The sequence below is a fragment of the Mya arenaria genome, chromosome 9, assembly GCF_026914265.1.
Source record: "Mya arenaria isolate MELC-2E11 chromosome 9, ASM2691426v1".
Classification (NCBI taxonomy): Eukaryota; Metazoa; Mollusca; class Bivalvia; order Myida; family Myidae; genus Mya; species Mya arenaria.
The window spans coordinates 48,321,096-48,347,428 of NC_069130.1; the positions used below are offsets into that span (position 1 = coordinate 48,321,096).

At 37.0% G+C, this 26,333-nt stretch overlaps 2 protein-coding genes across 8 annotated transcripts; one reads left to right on the forward strand and one right to left on the reverse strand.

Annotated features, from left to right (window-relative positions):
- Positions 1 to 254: 254 nt before the first annotated feature.
- On the forward strand, positions 255 to 26,104 carry LOC128203078 (uncharacterized). 7 transcript variants are annotated; one of them, XM_052904344.1, is made up of 7 exons: positions 255 to 376; positions 10,032 to 10,175; positions 10,778 to 10,920; positions 21,692 to 21,862; positions 22,761 to 23,056; positions 24,292 to 24,399; positions 25,154 to 26,104. In XM_052904344.1, exons 3-7 carry the CDS (start codon positions 10,839 to 10,841, stop codon positions 25,655 to 25,657), a joined length of 1,161 nt encoding a protein of 386 aa, XP_052760304.1. In that variant the 5' UTR covers positions 255 to 376; positions 10,032 to 10,175; positions 10,778 to 10,838; the 3' UTR covers positions 25,658 to 26,104. The 7 variants fall into 7 exon arrangements, with proteins under 7 accessions (XP_052760304.1, XP_052760303.1, XP_052760310.1 ...); XM_052904343.1 differs by having other exon boundaries at positions 266 to 293; XM_052904345.1 differs by having other exon boundaries at positions 334 to 437.
- On the reverse strand, positions 5,073 to 17,883 carry LOC128203080 (perlucin-like protein). Its single transcript, XM_052904351.1, has 6 exons — positions 17,800 to 17,883; positions 13,837 to 13,934; positions 13,266 to 13,353; positions 12,670 to 12,768; positions 6,843 to 6,969; positions 5,073 to 5,149 (listed from the first exon to the last, which is right to left on the reverse strand). The coding sequence occupies exons 1-6, from the start codon at positions 17,858 to 17,860 to the stop codon at positions 5,113 to 5,115; spliced, it is 510 nt and encodes a 169-aa protein (XP_052760311.1). The 5' UTR covers positions 17,861 to 17,883; the 3' UTR covers positions 5,073 to 5,112.
- Positions 26,105 to 26,333: the final 229 nt, after the last annotated feature.

Here is a 26,333-nt window from a genome sequence, read left to right on the forward strand (position 1 = left end):
ATTTCAGTTAAAACTAGCCCTTTTAAAACATATGCAACGTGCAACATTGTCATGGTAATAAATAATAAACAATAAGGTTACTCTTTAATGACAAAAACACTCGTTTTCGTTCATTCGTTTTAACGAGATAGCAAGTCGGGTTTTCAAGAAGCGTATCTTGTTTTAATGTGATAAAATAACAAGTATGTCACCGCTATGTCACCGTACACCCGTTTCAAAACATTGCATTGCATAAACAGGTAATTTATATGGATCCGAGTTGTACGAAATACAATATTACCTGATTTATATGGGTAAGCTTACGCAGATTGTGCATTTGTGAATTAATAATTTGCGAAATATGCAATTCCATTTAATGTAGCTGAAAGAAAATAAGGTGAGGATAAAGTTAAGATTGGATATTCCAATGAGTGTTTAAATCAAGTTCGTGTCGCTCTGTAAGTTTATTTTATGTATTGATTGTATTTTACTATTTTTGAACAAAAGTATCCTCTCTAGGTTAACATTACATGAACGTTATTTCAAAACTAGAATCAATTTGTAGATTGACCGGGTTTACCAAAACTGGTGAAACAGACATTCTCTCCGTGTCAATTTAGTCGTAGATGCAACCCACCATTTTGTTGCTAGGACCGAAAGACGGTTAAAGAAGCACCCTTACTCCCAAACAAGATTTACCACAATTAATACAATTGTTTTAATCTACCAAAAAGAAAGAATAAATGTCGAAATCAATGGTTTTTATGAAGGGTACCGAGTTTAATTTGAAAAAAAGGTGCAGAAAACATGGTATTTGTACCTTATGAGACAATAGAAGATCGCATTATAAATCTTTTAGCATTCACCAATCATTTAATAGTTTTTGCGTATTTAGCTATTAAATATAAAGTAACAATATTGTTATCAGTAATTAATATATTCCATAAATGCATTTTAGGAAGAAGTAGTTAAAGGTTTATTACTCAAAAATTATGTTTGTTATACATGTGCATGTATTGATTTTGAATAAGAGTCTCACTTTAAGTCGATCAAATCTGACATAGATACAGTTCGAATACAGAAGGACTTTAAACACCGTGTCCAATCGTTACTGGTAGCGGTGGCTAATGTAACGCCTGTGTAGTGGCTAAATAACGCCAGTGTGCGGCTAATTTTCGGAGGGTAAGGTAAGAAAATTGAAAAAAGTAATCGACAAAGTTTTTGTTTTTCTAATAAGAATAGGTGGAGGATGTGGCCATACAATCATACTTTCAGGTCATATGTTTCTTTTTGCCCAGACTTTTGAGTGTTTCCATGTCATCGTGGAAAACCTCACCCTGTTTGGAGTGATATTTCGATTTTCAATTTTAAAATCAAGATTCTAGCATATCTATCCATCTTAGGATTCAATTAAACCCTTTAAAGTTTTTATATTTATACTTGTAAACATTAAACAACATTCTGATTGTCCAATAAAATATAATGTTACTTCGGCAGACCCTTTTAAATAACGATTCGGTGGTAACGCATGTGAAGTGGTGCGCTTTTTTGTAACGCCTGAGGAGGCGGTGCAAATACTTGCACTCCATAGCTTAACTTTTTGTCAAATATTCCATTTAAACGCCAATCTTTACATAGATTTCTCAAACCAAATGCCCGTAAAAGACCAGATGACATTTATTTACGAATTAATCATTTTAATCTCAACGCATTTATGTGCATTTATTCGTATACTATTCCCAACTTGATAACTACAATGCAAAACATTGCATAAATATCCTTTTAGTTTGGTGTTAAATGTTTCATACTTGGGTCTGTTTACTAGTAACTGGCAAAACATGAGTCTGCAAATTACATTTATTTTAGAAACATGTTCATTTTGAGAGAAAATAGGATAAAATAAGTACTCTTGTGAGGTTCGAACACGTGACTGAAAAATAATGACCCATTAATCTTAAAGAGCAGAGCGCAAACAAAAAAGCTATTGGGAATTTAAATAAAGCAATAAAAAACACATACATCGTCTTTGCCATATGTGCAATGTTAATAACAAGGGACAGAACCCATCGTAAACAAGTGTGATACTAAAACCCGGTACCAGGCAGTGGCTACACACCACTATTATACAACAACAAATACTGGCGCATGGTACCGGTATTTAATATAATAGGGGTTAAAACCGTTTAAGATATGTCTTTAATCGCGTATAATTGTAAATAAAGATTTAACACCAAACTAAAAGGATATTTATGCAATGTTTTGCATTGTAGTTATCAATTTGGGAATAGTATACGAATAAATGCACATAAATGCGTTGAGATTAAAATGATAAATTCGTAAATAAATGTCATCTGGTCTTTTACGGGCATTTGTTTTGAGAAATCTATGTAAAGATTGGCGTATAAATGGAATATTTGACAAAAAATTAAGCTATGGAGTGCAAGTATTTGCACCACCTCCTCAGGCGTTACAGAAAAAGCGCACCACTTCACATGCGTTACCACCGAATCGTTATTTAAAAGGGTCTGCCGAAGTAACATTATATTTTATTGGACAATCAGAATGTTGTTTAATGTTTACAAGTATAAATATAAAAACTTTAAAGGGTTTAATTGGATCCTAAGATGGAAAGATATGCTAGAATCTTGATTTTAAAATTGAAAATCGAAATATCACTCCAAACAGGGTGAGGTTTTCCACGATGATATGGAAACACTCAAAAGTCTGGGCAAAAAGAAACATATTACCTGAAAGTATGATTGTATGGCCACATCCTCCACCTATTCTTATTAGAAAAACAAAAACTTTGTCGATTACTTTTTTCAATTTTCTTACCTTACCCTCCGAAAATTAGCCGCACACTGGCGTTATTTAGCCACTACACAGGCGTTACATTAGCCACCGCTACCAGTAACGATTGGACACTGTGTTAAATGCATGACTCTTAAGGACCAGTAAAACAACTGAGCGGAAAGTTTGTTGATTTAGAAGTCAACTTGTTTTAATGCTAACCAAACAACAACACACATTTTGCAAAAACTTTTTTTTTCAATTTGATGTATTTCACACCAGAACCCCCCCCCCCCCACCCCAAAAAACTTCTTAAATTTGATATATCAAACCCACACACACCACCATATTTTAGTGGTTAACAACAAGATTTACCAATATTGTCACTTTAATTTCCATGACTATCCTTCTACCAGTAAAACAATCAGAAGTTTTTTGTGCCATTGTTTCACATCGTGTCGTGGCCAATCAGACACTTTTATTGATAAATATTGTTACAAATATAATAACGATTTAGGCAAAATTTTGCAACATGAGAACTAACTTTGACATATCTGCAATTGTATTAAACGATGACTTTGTGAAGAACTGTATACTCACGTTTAATTCAAAGCATAATAAACAAATAAAGTGGAGTTGGTATACGTACAGCTTATTTGATAAAGAGATAATCGATATGGATTTATCAGGTCATGATCTTCACACATGGGGAGCATTCAGTCGACCGGGAATTGGCACTATATATGCAACAAAGTCCATGCAAAAGACGGAGGTTGCAAGAGGCATGTTAGTTTTAATAAAAGACAAAGCAGGACTGGTGCCAGTAAGAAATTCGCTAAAAAGGCGTTAGGGGAGAAATTATTTGCTTAGCGGAGTTTCAAACAACATTATGGAAGCTCTTGCAATTCTTTTTGGGAATGCCATCGGAGAGGAAAAGGAACAAGAACAAAAAGTGGGAGAAAACTTATATTTAGCGTTGCGTTTATAATCCGGCTTTCATTTTCTGAATAAAGAACACGAGGCAGAGTTCGAACTTTACGATGGAACAAGTGAATGATAGTCTCTACCGCATGAGATTCACATGGCGTCGTCGGTCTATTGCTTGTTACGACTCATAACGACCTAAGACTGATTATTGCATTTATATAAACATTTTACTCTACATGACTTATTTAAATATCTGCTATTCAAATCACCGGTAGTTTGCAATTCATGTCTTAAATTTCACTTTTGTAATAAATACATATCAAATATCAACAATCACCATGTTCTCCCGTTGTTGAAGGTCATAGCCATATTAAGTTTAGTGTACACAATATAAGGATAAACATTATTTTCCTTGTTTAGTTTTGTCAATGTCAAGGTTGAAAAGAAAACACTTTTAGTTAACGTTGCTATCGTTCACTATTATACTTCCGTAAGTTATTTTCGAGTTTGCCTCCCTTTATTGCATTTAGTGATTGATTAAACATTTAGGCATCAATTAAATATGATTAAATAGTTTCGCGGGTAGTTATTTTGATTTTATAGCGGAAAGTCATCAAACGCGATGGATTGCCAGTTTCTACATGCGGATCGTAAAGCTAATCAAGCAAATCGGATCGTTCTATGATATGAAATATCACTGTGATTTAATATGTTTTTGCATACCAATACGGCACTCTTTAATTCGTGCAAATGTGCATGCTTTTGCCATTCCAAACACCTCGGTCATTTTACATCGAGGTAAGATACCAATAAATAAGTTTCCTATATTGACCAATTAGCATGCAAGATAACACTGATGCTTCGCGACCCTAACACTATAAATGGGGAGAAAGCTCCACTTGTGCAATTAACATTAAACAACGTTAGAAAAAAGTTTCGTTTCTCCTCAAAAAAAAAATGGTTGAAATTGACCAGTTTTGGTTCGGTAAAATGACAATATCCGGTGTACGAGTACAAACAATGCGATAAAAATGTAAACAATAAAAAGTCAATCAAGTACATCTAGCATGTTCAGCCTGTTTTTAAAATCACAACCAATTTATCTTCAAAACCTATACATAAGCAGCCAGTAATATGATATCGATTAAATATCGATACACTGTCAAAGAAATAAGGCTTGGGACAAAAATAGGCACTTCCTAATTGGTGTATTTGCCCTTTACATATCGGCAAGTTTTCCATCGGAAACAACTTTGTTTACGATGGAAAATGGTCGAGATCATGTCGATTGATGCATTATCATGGCGACCTTCAGCGACCGTCAGCAACTGGAAACCTTCGTCAAGCACAGTTTTTACAAAAGACTAACAGATAAATCACATTGATGTTTTTAATGCTAAATATGTTTTACAGGGTCTATCCAACCATGTTTGGCTCCCCATCGACATGTCCACTGGAATAAAGACGTTAACATATTAATAACATGTAATCCGATTAGCTATATCGTCCTTAGATCCAATGAAGACCATTGTTGAATACCAACCTAGAACTCGATTAAACGATATGCTTGTTTGTAAGATGGCATAATCGAACTCCATGCGTGTAGAACATTTAAAGACCTGATTTGCGCCTCGATTTACCAACGACTCGAAATATATAAAAAAAATGACCGAGGAGCTTCGAATGGAAATATATAAACTTTTAATCGATATTACTGAATTAATTCATTAATTGTATCTTGTTTTTGTTTTACATGTTATCATAGGCAACATCTGTATATGCATAAATTTAACCAGTCAGTGAACTCGTTTTCCAGTGAACTCGTACTCCATTGGATATTCAAATGAAATATCCTAACATTTGTTAATTAATGCATGCTTGGTGTGTTTGTGGTTTCTGTACGTTCGTTTCTCGTTAGAGATTTTATTCTGGGTTTTATATTTGATTTTTGACAGCTGTTCTTGTACATGTCATTTTAATTTAAAACACTAACAATATCATTCATTTATTCAAAAAGCTGAGTAATGTACTTCAAATCTCGAGCATTTCCCACTTATATATCAAACATATTCCTATTATCCCAATTCGGTCCAATCCGTACAGTATCCAAAATGTAAACGTCGTCTTTTCAGTGGCGATACCAAAAACAAAATACAAGAGCAACGGGGAGTGAACGCCAATGCCCGTCTGTTTCTTAGTCAAGCAAATGGAATAACATACCAGAAGTATGCAGTATGGGGTTCCTCGGACAAGTTCACAGATTTTGAGATAATAAATGAGACAACCGTCCCGTTGAACCCCAAATTGCATACTACTCAGGCCATGATTAAAAGCAAGAGTGACGGGCTTTGTGTGTGTCTTTCCTACTGGCAAGTTATCAGAATATCTGGAACGGAAAATAATAGCAAAGGTTTTGTACACCACCGACACATTGTGACCGTCAAGAGCGACACTAAGGAAATGAAAATATCTCAAAAAAGATAAAAAGCAGAAAAGATTCTAATTTCACCCATCTCAGATAAATAGATCCAATCATTTAAGTATGCTAAAAATTCTTATCTTGCCCACGGGCGAAGATAAAATGCCATTATGGAACTCCTTTTTAATGGTCGCCACATTGTAATTACCTCCCCTGTTGAAGACTGTAGTCTGTAGCATCATGGAAACCTTGTCTTGTGGCAATATTTAGAATGCTAATTAATTATTTCTCGTCATCATAAAACAGGTTTCACGCACCTTTCAAGAAATAATGCTTCACTCTCCTTAGAACTATTTAAAGACCGATTTGACTATTAACATCATCTGAATCACTGCACGCATATCCACCACATCTACGAACTATCGCATATCCATACGCAATTATGTTCACTTAGCACAAAAGAGTTCCAGCCAAAAATACATTTTTACTTAATTTTGTTTAACTGAGGTGGGAGAAAAAGCATCTACCATAGCCGCTCGTGTAAGATAGGTTCATCCCAACCCTGGGGCAGATAAACCTCGTTTCCGCCGCAAAACACCATAAGCTCGGGTCGGAATGAACCTATCCTACACTCTCGGCCATGGAATATACTTATAAGAATCCAAGCATCAACAGGATAGAAAATGGATAGTGTGCGAACCGTAATGACCAATACGTGGATGCTTACCTCATTTCGCAAATGAATTGCAGCGGATGTCTGCATTGAAAATCTCCCCACGTGTAGTTCTTTGGCATCCACATATGGACGCAATCCTCCGAATGGTTCACATCAGACGGCTCACCAACTCCCCAGTCTGAAGTTTAAGACAGTTTCAGATGATGACATAGAAACAAGTTTGAAACAGTTTAAACAAAACAGTAAAACATATACCAGTAATTACATTATATATAATACAGCGGAAATGATGTGTGTAGCACTGAAGATGAGATAGAATTGAAAATAATTCTCAAACAAAATACAATAATATTAGGCTATGTAAATTAATCTACTGATTTGAGAATTAACAAACTAAATGTAATTGTGAAGCTAACACAGTCGGCATTGGGGCCTATTAATGATTAATTAATTAATGAATTATTGGAAGTTACACATTCTTATCTTACAAGATAAGGCGAGGTTAACCATTTGATTTATATCTTTACATTTTATAAGTTATTCAAGTTTTAAAACGTTTGGATGACAATTTTATTGAAATACAATGATATTTACTCTTTAATTTAGGAAATATTCAGATAACCCAAGCTCACCATAAGAAATAAGAATATTATTTTTGTGCAAAACTAGCATAGCATTGTATAATAAGTCACATATTTTACTATCCTAAGCATTTAAAATTCCTCCAGTAACAAAGCATTCTGCATTTCTCTTGAATGGATAAAGGTGTCAAGCCTTGTTCGCCTTACACCATGCAATTAGGTGTTCAATTATAAAGATTTAGTATGATTTTACAAAAATAATTGTTTTTAGATAATCTATAATATTAATGGTCTCAAAAGCCACTGGAAAACCAAGACAGAAAACATTGCTTTCGAGCTTGATCAACTAATCTTTATGGTTGTTTTAGAAAAGTTAATTTTATAATTAAATTGTACATCAAGACATGCAAAGTATTCCACTATCTCAGTTTTGTTTTCCGTTATAAAATAATCAGGAACATTATTCATCTTATGTTTACTAAAAATAGCAACTTTTGCCTTATCTTTTTTAACCACTAAGTTCCACATTTTACATTAATCATATATGGCATTCAAAGCGGTTTGCAATTGAGAATGACTGTCAGCAAGTAAAACAGTGTTAGCAGCATATAAAAGACAGAAAATCCTTAAATATACATCTACGTCTTTGATCATCCGATTCAATCCCCATCTGAATGTGGTTTTTGGCATAGTAGCTAGACCTTCAAATTTTGTTGACATAAGTCTTGCAAATCATTCAAAAAGGTAGAAAATAATATTGTATAGATTCTCCCTGATGGACACCTACTTGACAACTCAAGAAAATGGACCAAATATCATCAACTTTAACACATGATTTTGCTTTACTATTCATACTGTCAGATATGTTTATTTTGAGTATAACACGATCAACTGAGTCGAAAGCATTTTTATAATCTATAAAAGCCCGATCCAAAGTAAAACTCAACAAGCCTTTTAAGAGAAAATATAAGATCAGTCTTTCGAAATCCGGCTGTTTAGTCACAAAGCAAGTTATGGTTTTCTAAATAAGTGTTTAACCACCCGTTTAAAAGATTAGTAAACAATTTATCAAAACAGCTTAGAATAGTAATGCCTCTATGTTTGTTGAGATCTAACGTATCCTCTTTGTTTAATAGATATGCAATATTATTCCTCTACTCCATGCCCCACGGAATAATCCGAATTTAAGTTAATATTGAACAAACTTTAAACCGAACGTAAAATGGTATAATTATCTACTTATTTCAAGTACTCATTCAGGATATTCTCAAAAGTAGACGCACTCTAATTCTTCTTCTTGAGTTCTTTAATAATAGTCCCTACATCGTCAATAATAAATTTGGCATTCAAAATATCATTATTAAAAAAGCAAGATCTAATATCAATATTATTAGAAACATTAGTAGTATATAGTTTAAGCTTGACATGTTTAATGCTCTTAAAAAACACACATGTTAGTTTAGACATAGTCTTCTTCCTGTCAGTTTATATAAAAATATATAGTAATGCATTATATATACTGTAGACACTATTATTGTAGATGGTTGTGTATATTTTAAATAAATTGCTAACAGCAACATAACTGCTTGTTATTTAAAAAGTTATATTAACATATATACAAAAAAGGTTTCCCTATTACTCATATTATGTTTCACTTAGTCATCTAGTAAACTTTAAAGTGTCCGGCAATAACACTTCAAGCCGGTAGAGGCAGCGCCTTAGTTCATATTACTTACGAAGCAAGTTCCATTAGCTTAGAATTGGTCTTATGTCAATTGAACAACCTGTTCATTACACCATCTTGAAAAAATCGAAATTTCCTACTCAATGTATTTTTATATTCCTTGCTGCTGGCTACCAGGCAGCTATGACTTTCAATTGTTTTAATTCCATGATGATATCTTTTGTAACGTAAATATTTTTTGAGCATTTTTACAATCCGTATTTAACCATGGCTTTCCTTTTATTTTATTTTAGAGTGATTAGAACAAGTAGGACCTGGTTTATCCATAAAATGATTACAATTATCTGCAATATTAAGAAGTACATTTGACTCTCAGTAATATCACTTAAACAACCATCAGTATACGACGTATAACTGAATATTTTTTCTACCTCTATTTATATATCTTATAAAACATCTTTACCGTAGCTACTTACATAACTAGCTATCAAGATCACAAGTTTACAATCTTTATTAAGATAAATAAATTGTTTTAATGAAATTCTATATAAACTCAACCAAGTATAATAATATATATATCTATCCGTTAACGCATTTATGATGTTTCTAATTCTAAGAATTAAAATAGAAGAGCAAATAGCGTCGAAAAGCGGTAAGTACGATACCCACAGCAACAACAGGATATACAGAAACTAACGTAACTAATACAAAATAGTCGAATTGTGTGTGTTTTGCTTAACCATACTGATAGAAAATGCATAGAGATGTTTTATTATGACTATGTATGTGTTATTGGTACTCTATGCGAAAAATAAATGAGAAAAAAAGAATTATTCAGTCTGGAATTTCAAAAGCGACATTCAACACACTTCAACACTGCGAATGTACCAGTTGTATCACGGAAGAGGGGAATTTGCCACTACGTTAGGACAGTTTTAGATTAAGCCAAACAAATATATGTTTAAATATTTTCAGGTACCGTAGCAGACCGTGCACATCGCGCTAGAGGACATGTGACAACTTAACAGCAAGCGCAGAGCTTGCCCTGCCAACCAAGCCGAAGAGATTATTATTGGAAGCAACTAACTCGCCGAAAACTCTCAGATTCCCATTAAAAGGGTATGTAACCGTGATTTGACCGTCGACGGGCATGTTATGTTGTCAGGCCCGTTTCAATGGTGCCGTCAACACAGAAACTGGAAGCTTTCACGATGGGGCTCCGTACTGTTAAGTAATAAGTCACGTTTTACACTCTAGTGGGCTGACATTCGCGTATTTTGACGCCCCGGTAAACTTTACAGTGATTGTGTGTGTGTTACAATTAATTATCAAATCAATTATTTAAATGAATATCCCTGACTTACATTTAGCAATATTTTATAGTTTTACCTTATGCAATATTTTAATTTACTATTGTCAGTAATGTTTGATTATTGTAACTTTGGAAAAACGTGTACAATGTGCGAGTGCGTAAGGAGGCGAATTCAGGTTATTTAAGAGAGAGAGAGAGAGAGAGAGAGAGAGAGAGAGAGAGAGAGAGAGAGAGATTGTGGGTGTGTGTGTGTGTGTGAAAGAGAGAGAGAGAGAGAGAGATATTTGCTTATCTAGACCATGACCCAATATTGTCACATACATGGTTATATAATGCTAGATAGTTGGTCGCCCTTTGATTCATCTGAAACAAAAACATGATTTAGGTGAAATGTCACTATACTTTACAGGACATACGCACCAAAGCAAGACGTCAATCCTATCAAACTACTGTCTTTATTGCCGCAAAATATGCTTGCAACCGCTAGACGCCGAGGTTTGGTGCACATATATCACTCCTTAAGTCGCGGGTCTATCTCACGCTGTTTAAGAGGTAAGGCCTCACAGAAAATGGAAACCAAGGCTGGTAACTTCCCAAGTAACTGGCATAATATTAAACACAATGCGATTGGTATCAGCATTTAGTTGTCCTCAAAAGCGGACAAAACTAAATATATCTCTCTCTCTATATATATATACGGTTATACATGGAAACTCCAGGAGCTAACACACTGACTATAGGCTTGTTTTAAAACACTCGGATACAAAACTAAAGGAAGATAGTACTCCCTTTCAATCTTTGCCTTATCCCAAATCTCGTTTAACAGTTGACTTACTTACCCTCTTCAACCTCTGCGTTTTTAACCTCTTTTAAATTATGCCTAACTAATCCCAAATGACCTTTAATCTTTTTTCCTACTTACCCCTTTCAACATCTGCTTTACAAATCCCCAAATAAACCTTCATCCCCTACCTTTCTAGACCCTCTCCCCTCAAGCTATGCTCTACACAGCGCAATCCACCTTCAATATTTACCTTTCCTACCCCAGACCCCCTCAACCTCTACCTTACTTACCCCAAAGCCCCTTCTATCTCTACCGAACTTACCCACAAACCTCCTTCAATTTCTACCTTACTTACCTCAAAGTTCCTTCTAACCATACCTAAGTTACCCACAAACCTCCTTAAATTTCTGCCTTACTTACCCCAAAGTTCCATCTAACCATACCTAACTTACCCACAAACCTCCTTCAATTTCTGCCTTACTTACCTCAGAGTTCCTACCAACCATACCTTACTTACCCACAAACCTCCTTCAATTTCTGCCTTACTTACCTCAGAGTTCCATCTAACCATACCTAACTTACCCACAAACCTCCTTCAATTTCTGCCTTACTAACTCCAAAGTTCCATCTAACCATACCTAACTTACCACAAACCTCCTTCAATTTCTGCCTTACTTACCCCAAAGTTCCATCTAACCATACCTAACTTACCCACAAACCTCCTTCAATTTCTGCCTTACTTACACCAAAGTCCTTTCTTTTTATGCTTACAAACCCCCAAACCACCTCCAATTTCTGCCTTACTTGCACCAAAGTCCCTTCTAACCCTGCATACACCCCCATAACCACCTCCAACCTCTGCCTTACTTCCCAAATGGCCCTTTTTACTGTGCCTTAAGTGCCCCAAACTGTCTTCAACCTCTGCCTTAATAACCCCCAAACCGCCTTCAACCACTGTCTTACTAACCCAAATGGCCCTTTTACTGTGTCTTACGTGCCCCAAACTGTCTTCAACCTCTGCCTTAATACCCCCCCCCCCCCCAACCGCCTTCAACCACTGCCTTACTAACCCAAATGGCCCTTTTACTGTGTCTTACGTGCCCCAAACCGTCTTAAACCTCTGCCTTAATAACCCCCAAACCGCCTTCAACCACTGCCTTACTAACCCAAATGGCCCTTTTACTGTGTCTTACGTGCCCCAAACCGTCTTAAACCTCTGCCTTAATAACCCCCAAACCGCCTTCAACCACTGTCTTACTACCCAAATGGCACTTTTTATCCTGCCTTAATAACCCCCAAACCGCCTTCAATCTCTGCCTTAATAACCACCAAACCGCCTTCAACCTCTGCCTTAATAACCCCCAAACCACCTTCAACCTCTGCCTTAATAACCCCCAAACCACCTTCTACCTCTGCCTTACTATCCAAATGGCCCTTTTTATTGTGCCTTACGTGCCCCAAACCGTCTTCAACCTCTGCCTTAATAACCCCCAAACCGCCTTCAACCATTGCCTTACTAGAATAGCCCGACAGCTCAGCGTTTGTGTCAGTCCATAAAAACTCTCCCTGCACCTGCTGATCGGACAAGCCGATCCACCAGCCGGCCTCATGAGGAACTAAAACATTAAATAGACACGTCCAAAAGAATCAAGGTTACCAAACATTATCTGTACCAAAACAAAACATAATTTCTTATGAAGGTTTGAAGATAGTACGAGACCTTAATCCAAACAGTATATGAGTATTTAATGAAGAAAATACCAAATGATCAATATTCTGTTTACGATATAACTCTAGATGTCATGAAGAGAACAAATCGTCAGTTACTTCCCTTGAACAATGAAGTAGATGCATCATATTCAAAATAGTATAATTTTCAAAAAGTTGAAACCAGTTTTGTCGAACGCGTGAGGACTTGGGGAAGAACAAACTTCAAGATAACAAACATTCGGGGTCGTAATATAGTACCAGAAAATCGAGATAAGTTCTTAATAATGAGGAGCAATAGTCCGTTAAACCAAATGGAACACTTGTAGTTATAATTCGGGCAGAAAATCAAGAGCTGTCCTCGTTAAAAAACTCTATTTACTATAGCGAATGATATATTACTTACTAAATGCTCGCAGACGATCAATGATGAAGTTGTTTTCGGATGCAGATTCAATATGTATCAAGTGGGATTTCAGGCTCTGACAGTAATGCTAGAACAAAAACGAGGTAGTGTTTTTAGAAGTATCGTGCAACATAAGACTGCCAAAAGAGAAGGGAGTGTTATTAGAAATTAGCTACATAGTGCTACCAAAAGAGGAGGCAGTGTATTTTGAAATGAGGTATAGAGCTCCTTAGTTCTGCCAAAAATAAGGGAGTGTATTTTGAAATAAGGATAGAGCTCCTTAGTTCTGCCAAAAATAAGGGAGTGTATTTTGAAATAAGGTATCGAACAACGTAGTGCTGCCACAACCAAGGGAGCAAATTTGATATAATGTATCAAGCAACATAGTGCTGCCAAATGGAACAGTTATATATAACAGCTCTTTACACATAGAACTTGCAAGAAGAAGAAAACATACTTTTTGCAGAATATGTTATTTAATTTGTACATGTATTTGAGATGAAGCGTGTGCATCTTTGACCGATATGGCCTACAAGTCGATGACCGGTTTACAAATACAAGGCAAACTTACCTCAGCTTCTATGAAGGAAAACGGGGTGTGGTAGAAGAAGTAGCATGACCCATCTCTTGCCACCCAGTTATTAGGACAAGACGTGAACGTATTCGCCCCTGCAAGAAAAAAGTACAACTCATCGTCAGATATTCCAGACTCTCGACTACGCTCTGTGCTTCATCACCATCGGATACTGATTGATCATCGTTGGATACCTCTGGAACTCGATTACGCACTTCATCATTGTCGGAAATACCCCGGTTCTCGACAAGGCTCTGCGCTTCATAATCGCCGGATGCAACTTGATCATCGCCGGGAAACCATGGTTCTAGACTACGCTCTGCATACCTTCGATTGATATAGCTTAATAATCGGTGGATACTCCCGTTACGCGATATTCCGCTCTGAGCTTCATGACTGTGGGATATTGCTTCAGCAATGTCGAATAACTCTGTTTCTCCTTTACGCTCGGCGCTTCATCAGTCACGGATACCGCTTCAGCAATGTCCGATATCCTCGGTTCTCTATACCGTCGGATATCCCTGTTTTTTCGGTTACGCTCTGACTTAATTACCGTCGGATATCCCTGTTTTTCGGTTATGCTCTGCACTTATTCAACGTCGGATATCCCTGTTTTTTGGTAATGCTCTGACTTAATAACCGTCGGATATCCCTGTTTTTCGGTTACGCTCTGCACTTCATCACCGTCGGATATCCCTGGTTCTAGATAACACTCAGCACTTCATCACCGTCGGATATCCCTGGTTCTCAATAACACTCAGCACTTCATCACCGTCGGATATCCCTGTTTCTCGGTTACGCTCTGCACTTTATCACCGTCGGATATCCCTGGTTCTCGATAACACTCAGCACTTCATCATCGTCGGAAATCCCTGTTTCTCGGTTACGCTCTGCACTTAATCACCGTCGGATATCCCTGTTTCTCGATAACACTCTGAACTTCATCACCGTCGTATATCCCTGGTTCTCGATTACGCTCTGCACTTTATCACCGTCGGATATCCCTGTTTCTCGGTGACGCTCTGCACTTAATCACCGTCGGATATCCCAGTTTCTCGGTTACGCTCTGCACTTTATCACCGTCGGATATCCCCGGTTCTCGATTACGCTCTGCACTTTATCACCTTCGGATATCCCCGGTTCTCGATTACGCTCTGCACGTTATCACCGTCGGATATCCCTGGTTCTCGATTACGCTCTGCTTTTTATCACCTTCTGATATCCCCGGTTCTCGATTACGCTCTGCACTTTATCACCGTCGGATATCCCTATTTCTCGTTTACGCTCTGCACTTTATCACGGTCGGATATCCCTGTTTTCGGTTACGCTCTGCCCTTAATCACCGTCGGATATCCCTGTTTCTCGGTTACGCTCTGCACTTAATCACCGTCGGATATCCCCTTTTTCGGTTACCCTCTGCACTTAATCACCGTCGGATATCCCTGTTTCTCGGTTACGCTTTGCACTTATTCACCGTCGGATAGCCCCGGTTCTCGATTACGCTCTGAGATAAGCAAACGACCTTCAACTCACAATGCAATTGGTAACTTCTCATTTAAGATTAAGTGCAAGTAGCGTTTCGCATGCTTTCTAACATAGATATCAGAATTATAAAACATCATGCTGTTTCTTGTTTGCAAATACTAAATCTCTTGGATGGTCTGTTACAATGTCAATATTATATTCGTTATATAAAGCTCAATATGCTATGATTCTGTGGGTCAATTTTTATTAAGTTATGTCACTGAGTTCGACTTCTTATCTTTGTACGAAAATGAGTACAAACTTCATTTGTAATTATATGCTGCCAAAAGCTTATCACAGTAAGAATATAAACTAGTCACATGTATGTTAAAACAATGATGTTTTTGTACTATAATATAGTAAAGTTTTATTTGCCCAATATATTGCGGGGTTAATGTCAGGGGTATGAACGTAATTGGGCTTGTTCGTCGGACGATACTTGCAATTGCTGTAAACTGTTCATTTAAGGAACGGAAGTTGAAGTTTGAACATTATGAAGAAGTTGAATAGGTAACTAGCCAGAAGAAAGATTTGGCAGGAAATTAAACACAATTTCAGGGGTAGGAACAAGTTGTGGAAACATAACATTAGATTCATATTAGGTGGTCTCTCAAATGCCAAAAAGTGTTGTTTGTAAGCGTTTTAGGAGGTCTTTCTTATGACTTAATATGTTGTTAAATAGCATTTGAGAAGGTCTCTCTTATGCTAAAATGTGTTGTTGCTATGCCTTTAAGAAGGTCTTTATCATGTCAAAATGCGTTGCTGAAATTCGCTTTGGGTGGTCTCTATTATGCTAAAATGTGTTGTTGCTATGCCTTTAAGAAGGTCTTTATCATGTCAAAATGCGTTGCTGAAATTCGCTTTGGGTGGTCTCTATTATGCCAAAATGTGTTGTTGCTATGCCTTTAAGAAGGTCTTTATCATGTCAAAATGCGTTGCTGAAATTCGCTTTAGGTGGTCTCTATTATGCCAAAATGTGTTGTTGCTATGCGTTTAAGAAGGTCTTTATCATGTCAAAATGCGTTGCTGAAATTCGCTTTGGGTGGTCTCTATTATGCCAAAATGTGTTGTTGCTATGCGTTTAAGAAGGTCTTTATCATGTCAAAATGCGTTGCTGAAATTCGCTTTGGTTGTCTCTATTATGCCAAAATGTGTTGTTGCTATGCGTTTAGGAAGGTCTCTATCATGTCAAAATGCGTTGCTGAAATTCGCTTTGGGTGGTCTCCATTATGCCAAAATGTGTTGTTGCTATGCGTTTTAGAAGGTCTCTTTCATGTCAAAATGCGCTGCTGAAATGCGCTTGATGATGTCTCTATTATGCCTAAATGAGTTGCTGGTATGCGTTTAAGGAGGTCTCTATCATGCCTAAATGAGTTGCTGGTGTGCGTTTCTGGAGGTCTCGAAAAGACCAAAATGTGTTCCTAAGATGCGTTTTAATGCTACGTTTACACTATGTTCCCGTAGGCCACGGCAGCCCCGTTTCAGACAACCGTGGAGAAAACGGGAAAAACGTGAGACAGCGCGGGGGAACGGGATACGCAAACGTGACAGACCGTTATTGCCGTGCATGCCGGGCCAGAATTTTAATCTGTCAAAAAAATTGCCACGGCAGCCACGGTGTGGATGAGAAACGTAGTAGGTCGTAGTAAAACGGGGTAAACGCAATGACACGTGACAGTACGTGGCAGTACGTAATAGGCCGTTACACAACTTATAAATCGTCCGTAGGGGGCCGGGAATCATATGTAATCCCTGGTATCTGAAGTTCCTTTATAGTTTTGTCACGTCGTGCTTCGTTTTGTCACGGTTTTCACGGCAAGCTAGGGTGGACGATAGCCGTTACGTTTCATTTGCGGTGAAAACACAAAATCTTCTTCATTTTGGGAATTCATGTTTACTTGTCGAAGTATTCTGATACAGTGATTGCTGTTGCCTGGGGGATTTTCTTTATACCGTGGACACAAACGTAATCCAAAGCTCTGCGGTGTTCGCGTTCGATGCATAGGAGGCCTTGACAAAACGTCGAAAACGCATCAGACCTTGATCAAGACGTTAACAACGTGAGGGATCCTATCAGAACGTATCGGACCGGGACGCAACGTACATGCATCCCTGGTAGACCGCGCCCGGACCTTAGTGCGCCTTGGACGAACCAATTTTTCGCCCCTACGGCTTGTCACGGTTACCTTGATAAAACGTGATGAAACTTAGCACAACCTAACAAAACTTGTTTATGGAGACAAAAATGGCCAAAATCCCACGGTGCAATACGTTTCGGGCAAACGGGGCTGCCGTGGCCACCGGGAACATAATGTAAACGTAGCAAAAGCGGTCTGTGTAACGCGAAAATGGGTTGCTTGGATAATGTTTTGAAGGTCTCTAAAATGTCAGAATGTCTTTCTGGGATAAATGATAGAAAGCACAAAAACTACTTACCACCATAAGTGCGACAAATACAGGACATGAAAATCACTCCTAACACAATTGCAGCCTTCATTATCACTGACGAATAGGTCAAAGACGCTTGATAAGAAAAGCACCTGTGACTGTGAGTTAGGTTTACTTGAGTTCAGAAGGGTCACCAAGGCTCTATATAGATAATTTATCGCCATATCTCAATTTTATTACAAAACCTAAAGCATTTAATGTATACAACCCGAACCTTTCCACCACCCCACCTATATTATTGTACAATCATTTGTCCGAGTTTTATAGATATTTTAAAAGCAATGTGGCCTTTTATGAATACAACTATACACGCAATAACGTGTTCCACGAAGCTTCTACGTATGTCAACAGATACGAGGATTTACCTTCTATGTCGGCAGATACGAATATTTACCTTCTATGTCGGCAGATATGAGGATTTACGTTTTATGTCGGCAGATACGAGGATTTACCTTCTATGTCGGCAGATACGAGGATTAACCTTCTATGTCGGCAGATATGAGGATTTACGTTTTATGTCGGCAGATACGAGGATTTACCTTCTATATCGGCAGATACGAGGAGCTACCTTCTATGTCGGCAGATATGAGGATTTACGTTTTATTTCGGCAGACACGAGGATTTATCTTCTATGTCGACAGATACGAGGATTTACCTTCTATGTCGACAGATACGAGGATTTACCTTTTATGTCGGCAGACACGAGGATTTATCTTCTATGTCGACAGATACGAGGATTTACCTTCTATATCGGCAGATACGAGGAGCTACCTTCTATGTTGGCAGATACGAGGATTTACCTTCTATGTCGGCAAATACAAGGGTTTACCTTCTATGTCGGCAGACACGAATTTACCTTCTATGTATCTGCCGAGAATTTACCTCCTATGTCGGCAGACACGAGGATTTATCTTCTATGTCGGCAGACACGAGGAATTATCTTCTATGTCGGCAGACACGAGGGTTTAGCTTCTATGTCGGCAGACACGAGGGCTTACCTTCTTTATCGGCAGATACGAGGATTTACCTTCTATGTCGGCAGATACGAGGGTTTAGCTTCTTTGTCGGCAGATACGAGGATTTACCTTCTATGTCGGCAGATACGAGGATTTACCTTTTATGTCGGCAGATACCAGGATTTTCCTTCTATGTCGGCAGACACGAATTTACCTTCTATGTATCTGCCGAGAATTTACCTTCTATGTCGGCAGACACGAGGATTTATCTTTTATGTCGGCAGACACGAGGATTTATCTTCTATGTCGGCAGACACGAGGGTTTACCTTCTATGTCGGCAGACACGAGGGCTTACCTTCTTTATCGGGAGATACGAGGATTTACCTTCTATGTCGGCAGATACGAAGATTTATCTTCTATGTTGGCAGATACGAGGGTTTAGCTTCTTTGTCGCCAGATACGATGATTTACCTTCTATGTCGGCAGATACGAGGGTTTAGCTTCTTTGTCGGCAGATACGAGGATTTACCTTCTATGTCGGCAGATACGAGGATTTACCTTTTATGTCGGCAGATACGAGGATTTTCATTCTATGTCGGCAGACACGAATTTACCTTCTATGTATCTGCCGAGAATTTACCTTCTATGTCGGCAGACACGAGGATTTATCTTTTATGTCGGCAGACACGAGGATTTATCTTCTATGTCGGCAGACACGAGGGTTTACCTTCTATGTCGGCAGACACGAGGGCTTACCTTCTTTATCGGGAGATACGAGGATTTACCTTCTATGTCGGCAGATACGAGGATTTATCTTCTATGTTGGCAGATACGAGGGTTTAGCTTCTTTGTCGCCAGATACGATGATTTATCTTCTATGTCGACAGACACGAGGGTTTACCTTCTATGTCGGCAGAAACGAGGATTTACCATTTTTGTTAACCATTAACGTTTTATAGATGCATACAACATCATCCAATATAATCGATCGGGCGATGACGTACCTTTAATTTAAGAATATGGTGCAGTGAGCTATTTAAAATAAACTAAAAACTGATATATAACGATAGGTCCACGCTATAACAAAAATGTGATATTTGTATCGTGTACAAGCGTGGATAAACGGTGCTCCTACTGGCATCAAATTCAACATAATTTCATTCAAATCAAACTGCACTTGTCTGTACCGCAGCCAGACGTTAGCACAAGAATATAGTCCATATTAGCATAGACCTAGTACATTCACTGACTTTCAGGTAATGGAAATTTACGCATACAACCGTCGAATTGCATATCGAATTTATAAAACAAATGTATAAAAATATTCTTCTTTTCATTTTTTTTATTTGACTCGGATCGATCATACTCATTTCTTTATATTCAGATTGATTTGGAATAAATTGCAAACTTGTGCATGCCTCTATGTGTGTGTTGCTATTTTTATCTTACAATGCAAACATTTCAAATAACCGCTTCCGTCGATTTAAGTGTCGTATTTAAAGAGAATGCATTGTGCATACGAGCGTCTTGTCAAGTATTGAATGGTTGATTATGGTTATGCCATAAACGCTGGCTTGCACTTGTACTACTTCTCATTCGAGATGTGACCTTTAATGAACTTGCTTTAGGGAAGTTATACACAGTGGCGGATCCAGGAATTCATAACTGGGGTGTGGGCACAACCACCAACCTTAAAACTTTTATTTTACTGAGGTGAACATTAATATGGAAGTAAACTATATTATATATATATATAGTTTACTTCCATATTAATGTTCACAATAAAAGATGTATAGCATCATTCAAGAGTACGAGGTATTTGCTTATTTTAAAACAGAACTTTTTTATACTTGCTACAAATTCATTATTATTAACCTGAATTATGAAATTCAAGACATCAAGATGTCAGTGAATCGTACACAACAAATTCGGATACAGTAGACGTATTTCTGAAAATTTGAAATTGATTTGAAAACGGATTGGCAACAAAATGTTTTTGCCTTTTTACCAAACTTGACTTAATCTCAAAAACTAAATTAAATTTGAGATTTTATCGTCGTCAAGTCTAGAGAAGATAACGTCAAGCCTAGAGAAGATAAGAATTTACAACTGGATTGCAAATAAATTCAGATGAAAAAAAACCGTTACAAAAGAAGAACAAATGTATCCATTAAAGAGGTTATTATAAGGCGTAGCCGAGCCGTTGCCTGATAATTGGCCCTCATGCTCAAAAAGCCAATCGACTACGTCTCGGGCCGTAATGAGACACTCGGACCAGTTATCAGCAACCGGCCCGGCTTGGCCACACATACAAATTAGAGTCTGTAGATTCATTTGCCGGCAACCTTGGGTAAACGGGCCCTTGTGCCCCCCTCTAGATCCGTCACTGGAACATTCAGCCTGCTTGCGGTTGTATATAATATATATATATTTGAGATGCATGCAGTTATAAAGTTATTTATGTGATCAGTAGCCAGTTGCGCATTTATTACAAAAAGAGATAAAGGCTTACAATGAGATTAAGTGAGTTTTGTTTTTGTTTTATTTACATTGGTGATTCGACTGATTACTGAACAGTTTCTTCACTTAACTTTAATAATTGAATTCAATCAAGTATGAAAATGCCAGTTCTAAGCAAACCATTGAAATTTGCTTGTATTGTTCTATTTTTAATATAAGAATTAGAGAACAATTGTTTGTTTGAGTGTCAGGTCGCAATTGAAAAATTGAGATGAATGTTGAGGTTCCTTCATTTGACTTAAAGGTGCACATTATAGATTGAAGCAAAATAAAATATTACTGCAGATTAAAATTTACTCTTATCTTATAACTTTTGTCAAATTTGCCCCCATAGGGTAATTTTATCCCCATGGGTATTGGTTATTTTTTTATGTGACATGCATGCCATACCATTACATTGCAGGATTGATCAGAAGGGCAAAATGGTTTGTCCTTGTCTGTCTGGTCGGCTTTGTATTCTTCGTTCGCTCTAAAAACAATCTTCAAATCAATACGGAAGATTTCACTCAAATACACGTACCACATGTACAGAATGAGTCCATTTTGGTGCATGAAGTCGAGGACCCTAATGTTGGTAATACTTTTATAGACTTCATATTTATGATATTTTATGTGCACAATAATGTATGTTAAAGGTATTTTTTCACACACTGTTGTTTGCAAACAGTTTAAATTGAATCGAGTTATTATTTTCACTTTTTTTTAAACACCAACAAGTCAAGCCAGTGATTGCCCGGAATTGTGGAAATGCAAATATTAAATAATTACATTTTACGATAAAATATTAATAATAAGTATTTTCTTTCACATTTGTTCTCACAAATTACGTCTTGTTTAAACTTCCTACATCAGCATCTTACACATTTACTATCTGTCTGTAATCATTACACTTACAAATGATATTTGTTGATGTTTGACGTGATAAAACATAATTAAGAGTATCTTTAAAGGGACTAGACACCAGATGATACAACTGCAAGATAAAGAGAAAATTCTTACATAAAATTGATATTGTTGTGAACAGCACATTTTATATTAATTACTGATGTATCACATCGCTTACGAAATAAGGAATGTATATTTCGAAGTTTTTGCGTATTTTTCAAATTGGAAATGAACTGGGTTTGTCTACCACGTTAATCCCAGGTACACTTATATGTACTAATCAAATGACTCTAACATGCTAATATACACTATAAATTGGGAAACCATTATGCGCTATTTTTAAACGGGTAAACTTAGCTGAGACAGCGATAAAATATTAATTTAATGATTTATGGTGTAACATCGGCCTCATACTAACTCGTATTGACAAGTCTAGTCTTCTTTTTAAGATATACTGTACTTTCCCGAGTGTTGGACCTTCTGGTGTCTAGTTCCTTTAACAGCGTTTGTTGATACTAACTTTATATTACACAGCATATCATAACATATTATTTATTCCGCATGAAGTTGCACATTTTATGTTTCAGGAAGTCAACAAATGCAACATAACTGCTCTGAATGGTTCGAAGACAACTTTCATTTGAATATTGAACGAGTAAAATTGTACCAGAACATGCATGATAAACGCGTCAACAACACACTGAAGTCGTCGGAGCACTTCCAGGATGTGCGTTTTCCGGTCATCGTTACGGCTGCCAGCCGAGATTTTTTCGACATAAGTCAAGGTCTTATTCAGAGTATCTACGTTCATCTTGTACCAAAATATGAAGATGTGAAGCTCATATACTACGACATGGGACTCACTGAATTGCAACGAAACATTGTAAGTATTACTTCTGTAAGTATTTTGTATTACTTAGTTTAAATTCATTGCTAGTGATTTGTATCAAGCATAACTATTTAAGATTCCAAAGATTTCAGTATGCTTAATTGAAATTACTTCTTAATATATTAGTAGCGTGGTTTGTTATATGTATTGGGTGTGTATTTGTGATGGGTATATACAAATATTATTACCTATCAGGGACCTACCAAACTTGTATTTCACGTTTTAAGAACCATCAATAGATGGAAACATGAAGATAATGTACATGTTTAAACTTCACATTGAGCTGTCACATTACAGCTTACATGTTTATAAACTCATGGCAGATTTATGTTCCTTATCCACTTCAAGTGTGCCAATATCTCAAACAAGTATGTTTTCAATTGAATAAAGAGAATACTTCCTTGATGTAATAAAATGCAAGATCAACTCGAAAAGAAGGAAATAGTACACTGAAGTATGAGTTGAAGTAATATATTATCAAATTTAGTATGATGTATGACCATGTATGCAAACTCCGTGTTCAAAATACAGGTGATATACATGTCAGAAAACTGCATAAATATCAAACTTAAAACCAACGCAATTAAATTTGAGTATTAACCATTTGAACTTACAGCGAAGGTGACAGGCGTCAATCAAATTAAGTCGGACTCGATATTTTTATTAAACATTAATTGGTTTTTAATATTAATATTATTATTTTTATTATTATTATCAATCTTTATTATTATCATTTGTGTTAGTAGTAGTAGTCGTGGTAGTAGTCGTAGTCGTAGTAGTCGTAGTACTACTACTACTAGTAGTAGTAGTAGTAGTAGTAGTAGTAGTAGTAGTAGTAGTAGTAGTAGTAGTAGTAGTAGTAGTAGTCGTGGTAGTGGTAGTGGTAGTGGTAGTTGTAGTAGTAGTAGTAGTAGTAGTAGTAGTAGATGTTTATTTAAAAATGGCAGTTGTGTCGTATCAACTAGTGTACAAATTATAATATAGGTTACTTTATGCTAAGTTCGTTTGTGCAGACAGCCGGACACTGATATTAATTACTCTCGTGTCCGTTTCCTAGGTTGAAACATAGTACTGGTGTTCTTATGAGAATCCATGTGAAAATACACTTGGTGGCGATAGCACCCACAACCTGTTGTAGTACATGTAATACACAGGTACTCGTCACGTGTGCCAGAGTTTAGCACTGCTACTCGGAACCTCCGATTAACGTATACTAATCTCTCTTCCAGCTACTTAAACACTGCAATATTTGCAGTTTAGTAACGTTCCAGTTCCAAAATTACCCTCCCCACGTGCGGAATTTGAAGACCTATACATGGAAACCTCTTATTGTCAAGGTACGTAGATGTAAAACTCAAGGATCAGTTCGAAAGAACTTTAAATCACGTAAGATAAAGAAACAGTTTGAACATTTTCGTTCACGTTTATCGGATGGAACATATTTTTGTGGAATTTACACTCGTGCCGTCCGCCCCATCCGTAGATCTGTGGGTCCGTCCATCTGTTGGTCCGTCCATCTGACGGTCTGTCCTGGGCTGCTGAATTGAAATTACTACGCGATCTACTTGCAGCAAAGTTTAATGTTAATGTAAAACATTCTGACATTTGAAATCGTTCATACGTCCGAGGTTGTTTTTCGATGGAAAATGGCCGAGGTATTCCGATTGAAAGCATGTGATCGAACGAAAATTCACTGCACTTGAATCCACATTACCATACAGTAAAGTGGCATTTTCATTGGAAATGCTTTTTAGCCCTGGAATTACTAGAAATAGTATCAGGGATCAGTCTTGCAAAAATGAAAATCATCATTTTACAATGAGTTTTATATTAAGATATACATGCATGTGGCAACAACAGTAAATATTTCATATACAGATAGTTCATGTTACAATTAACGAAACATGATAACATAGTGGTGACGTCATATGTTCAATGCAGAAAAATCGGTTTTATTTCAAATTTGGGGGTTTGGTATGATAAATATTACGACCTGTCAAACATTCATCACGCAACTTCCTAATTGCTTACATTCAGCTACGCGCCTGAACTTAAAAATGAGTTGCTAACCAGTGTCGTTTCATTTTTCAGGAGCTCCTTCAGAACTTCTCGTGGGTGTGGTGGGCAGACACATCAGCGAGATTTTTATCAAATGACCTCGACGTTGCCCTAAATTATAGCAGACGACATTCTATACTCTTCTTTACGTATGGGAAATCACTCTCTATAGCCCAGCACACGGACAGACAAACAATGAAGTACCTTGATGAAGATTATTGCAAGTTTCGGTATTTCGGTGAAGTGGAAGCGAGTTTTGTTTTGTTCCATTTAGATGACGTCACAAAATTTGTTGTGACGACATGGAGCTCGTGTGCTCTCGTGAAAGAATGTATGTGTCCACCGAATGCAAAATTAAGTTGTTCCTCTAAAAACAGTACTGACGGACAATGTCATCGTTATGACCAGTCAATTTTAAGTATAATACTCAGAAGACTTTTCCACAAGCAAAACAATTATCCTCTCGTTGAACAACCAATCAGAATACACACACTAAAACGAGGCAATACAGTGAAATTCTTTCCTACAATGGCATGAATGTTTTAAAGTTGTTTATTTGTATTTTATTTTGTTACATCTGAGCAGTGTCAGCCTTTTGCATGTCACCTGTCTTCAACAATGGCTTCGAACAGCACTATCTAAACCACTGGACCAAATGCTGAAAAGGAAGCCATTTTAGATAACATTTGGAAATCCTCATATTCATTTACGTGTATTTAGAAAATACTGGCCCAGTTTCAAGATAAATCAACTATGTTCTTCCAAGCCATATGATGGTTCATTAAAATATGGCTTCCAGGAACGGCAAGTGTACTGCAAAGAGAAGAGAGACTAAAACATTATTATTTTCTGTAGAATATGAATGATTGTTAGCAGTACTCTTTATCATATTTGAATTTATATATTTTTGTCAATAATCCGTTTTATTTATCTCAATGTTCATGACTTATATATGTTCAGATGAAATTAATACTGGTTAACCAACTTAAAAATGTTTTTCGATAATCAAACATTTCCGGTTGTGTCGACCCTTAAGTCACAGCTAGTTATGACCGACCGTTAATTCAATGCTACATTGTGGCCGACCCTTATATCATTGTCACCTTCCACCCGACCCTTATTCAGTGGTACCATTTGGCCGACATTTAAGGCAATGCTACCTTATGGCCTGCCCTTAAGTCAAAGTCACTTTATTATCTGCCTTTAAGTCACA

What these genes read in the sequence shown, in the direction of transcription:
- LOC128203078 (XM_052904344.1), top strand. Translation starts at nt 10,839, where the DNA reads ATGCTTGCAACCGCTAGACGCCGAGGTTTGGTGCACATATATCACTCC. An exon ending in CTGAATTGCAACGAAACATT is followed by an intron (nt 23,057 to 24,291) that starts GTAAGTATTACT and finishes TCTCTCTTCCAG; the next exon opens with CTACTTAAACACTGCAATAT. An exon ending in GGAAACCTCTTATTGTCAAG is followed by an intron (nt 24,400 to 25,153) that starts GTACGTAGATGT and finishes TTCATTTTTCAG; the next exon opens with GAGCTCCTTCAGAACTTCTC.
- LOC128203080 (XM_052904351.1), bottom strand. Translation starts at nt 17,860, where the DNA reads ATGAAGGCTGCAATTGTGTTAGGAGTGATTTTCATGTCCTGTATTTGT. An exon ending in TTTCCTTCATAGAAGCTGAG is followed by an intron (nt 13,354 to 13,836) that starts GTAAGTTTGCCT and finishes TTTTTGTTCTAG; the next exon opens with CATTACTGTCAGAGCCTGAA. An exon ending in CAATTCATTTGCGAAATGAG is followed by an intron (nt 5,150 to 6,842) that starts GTAAGCATCCAC and finishes TCTTTATTCCAG; the next exon opens with TGGACATGTCGATGGGGAGC.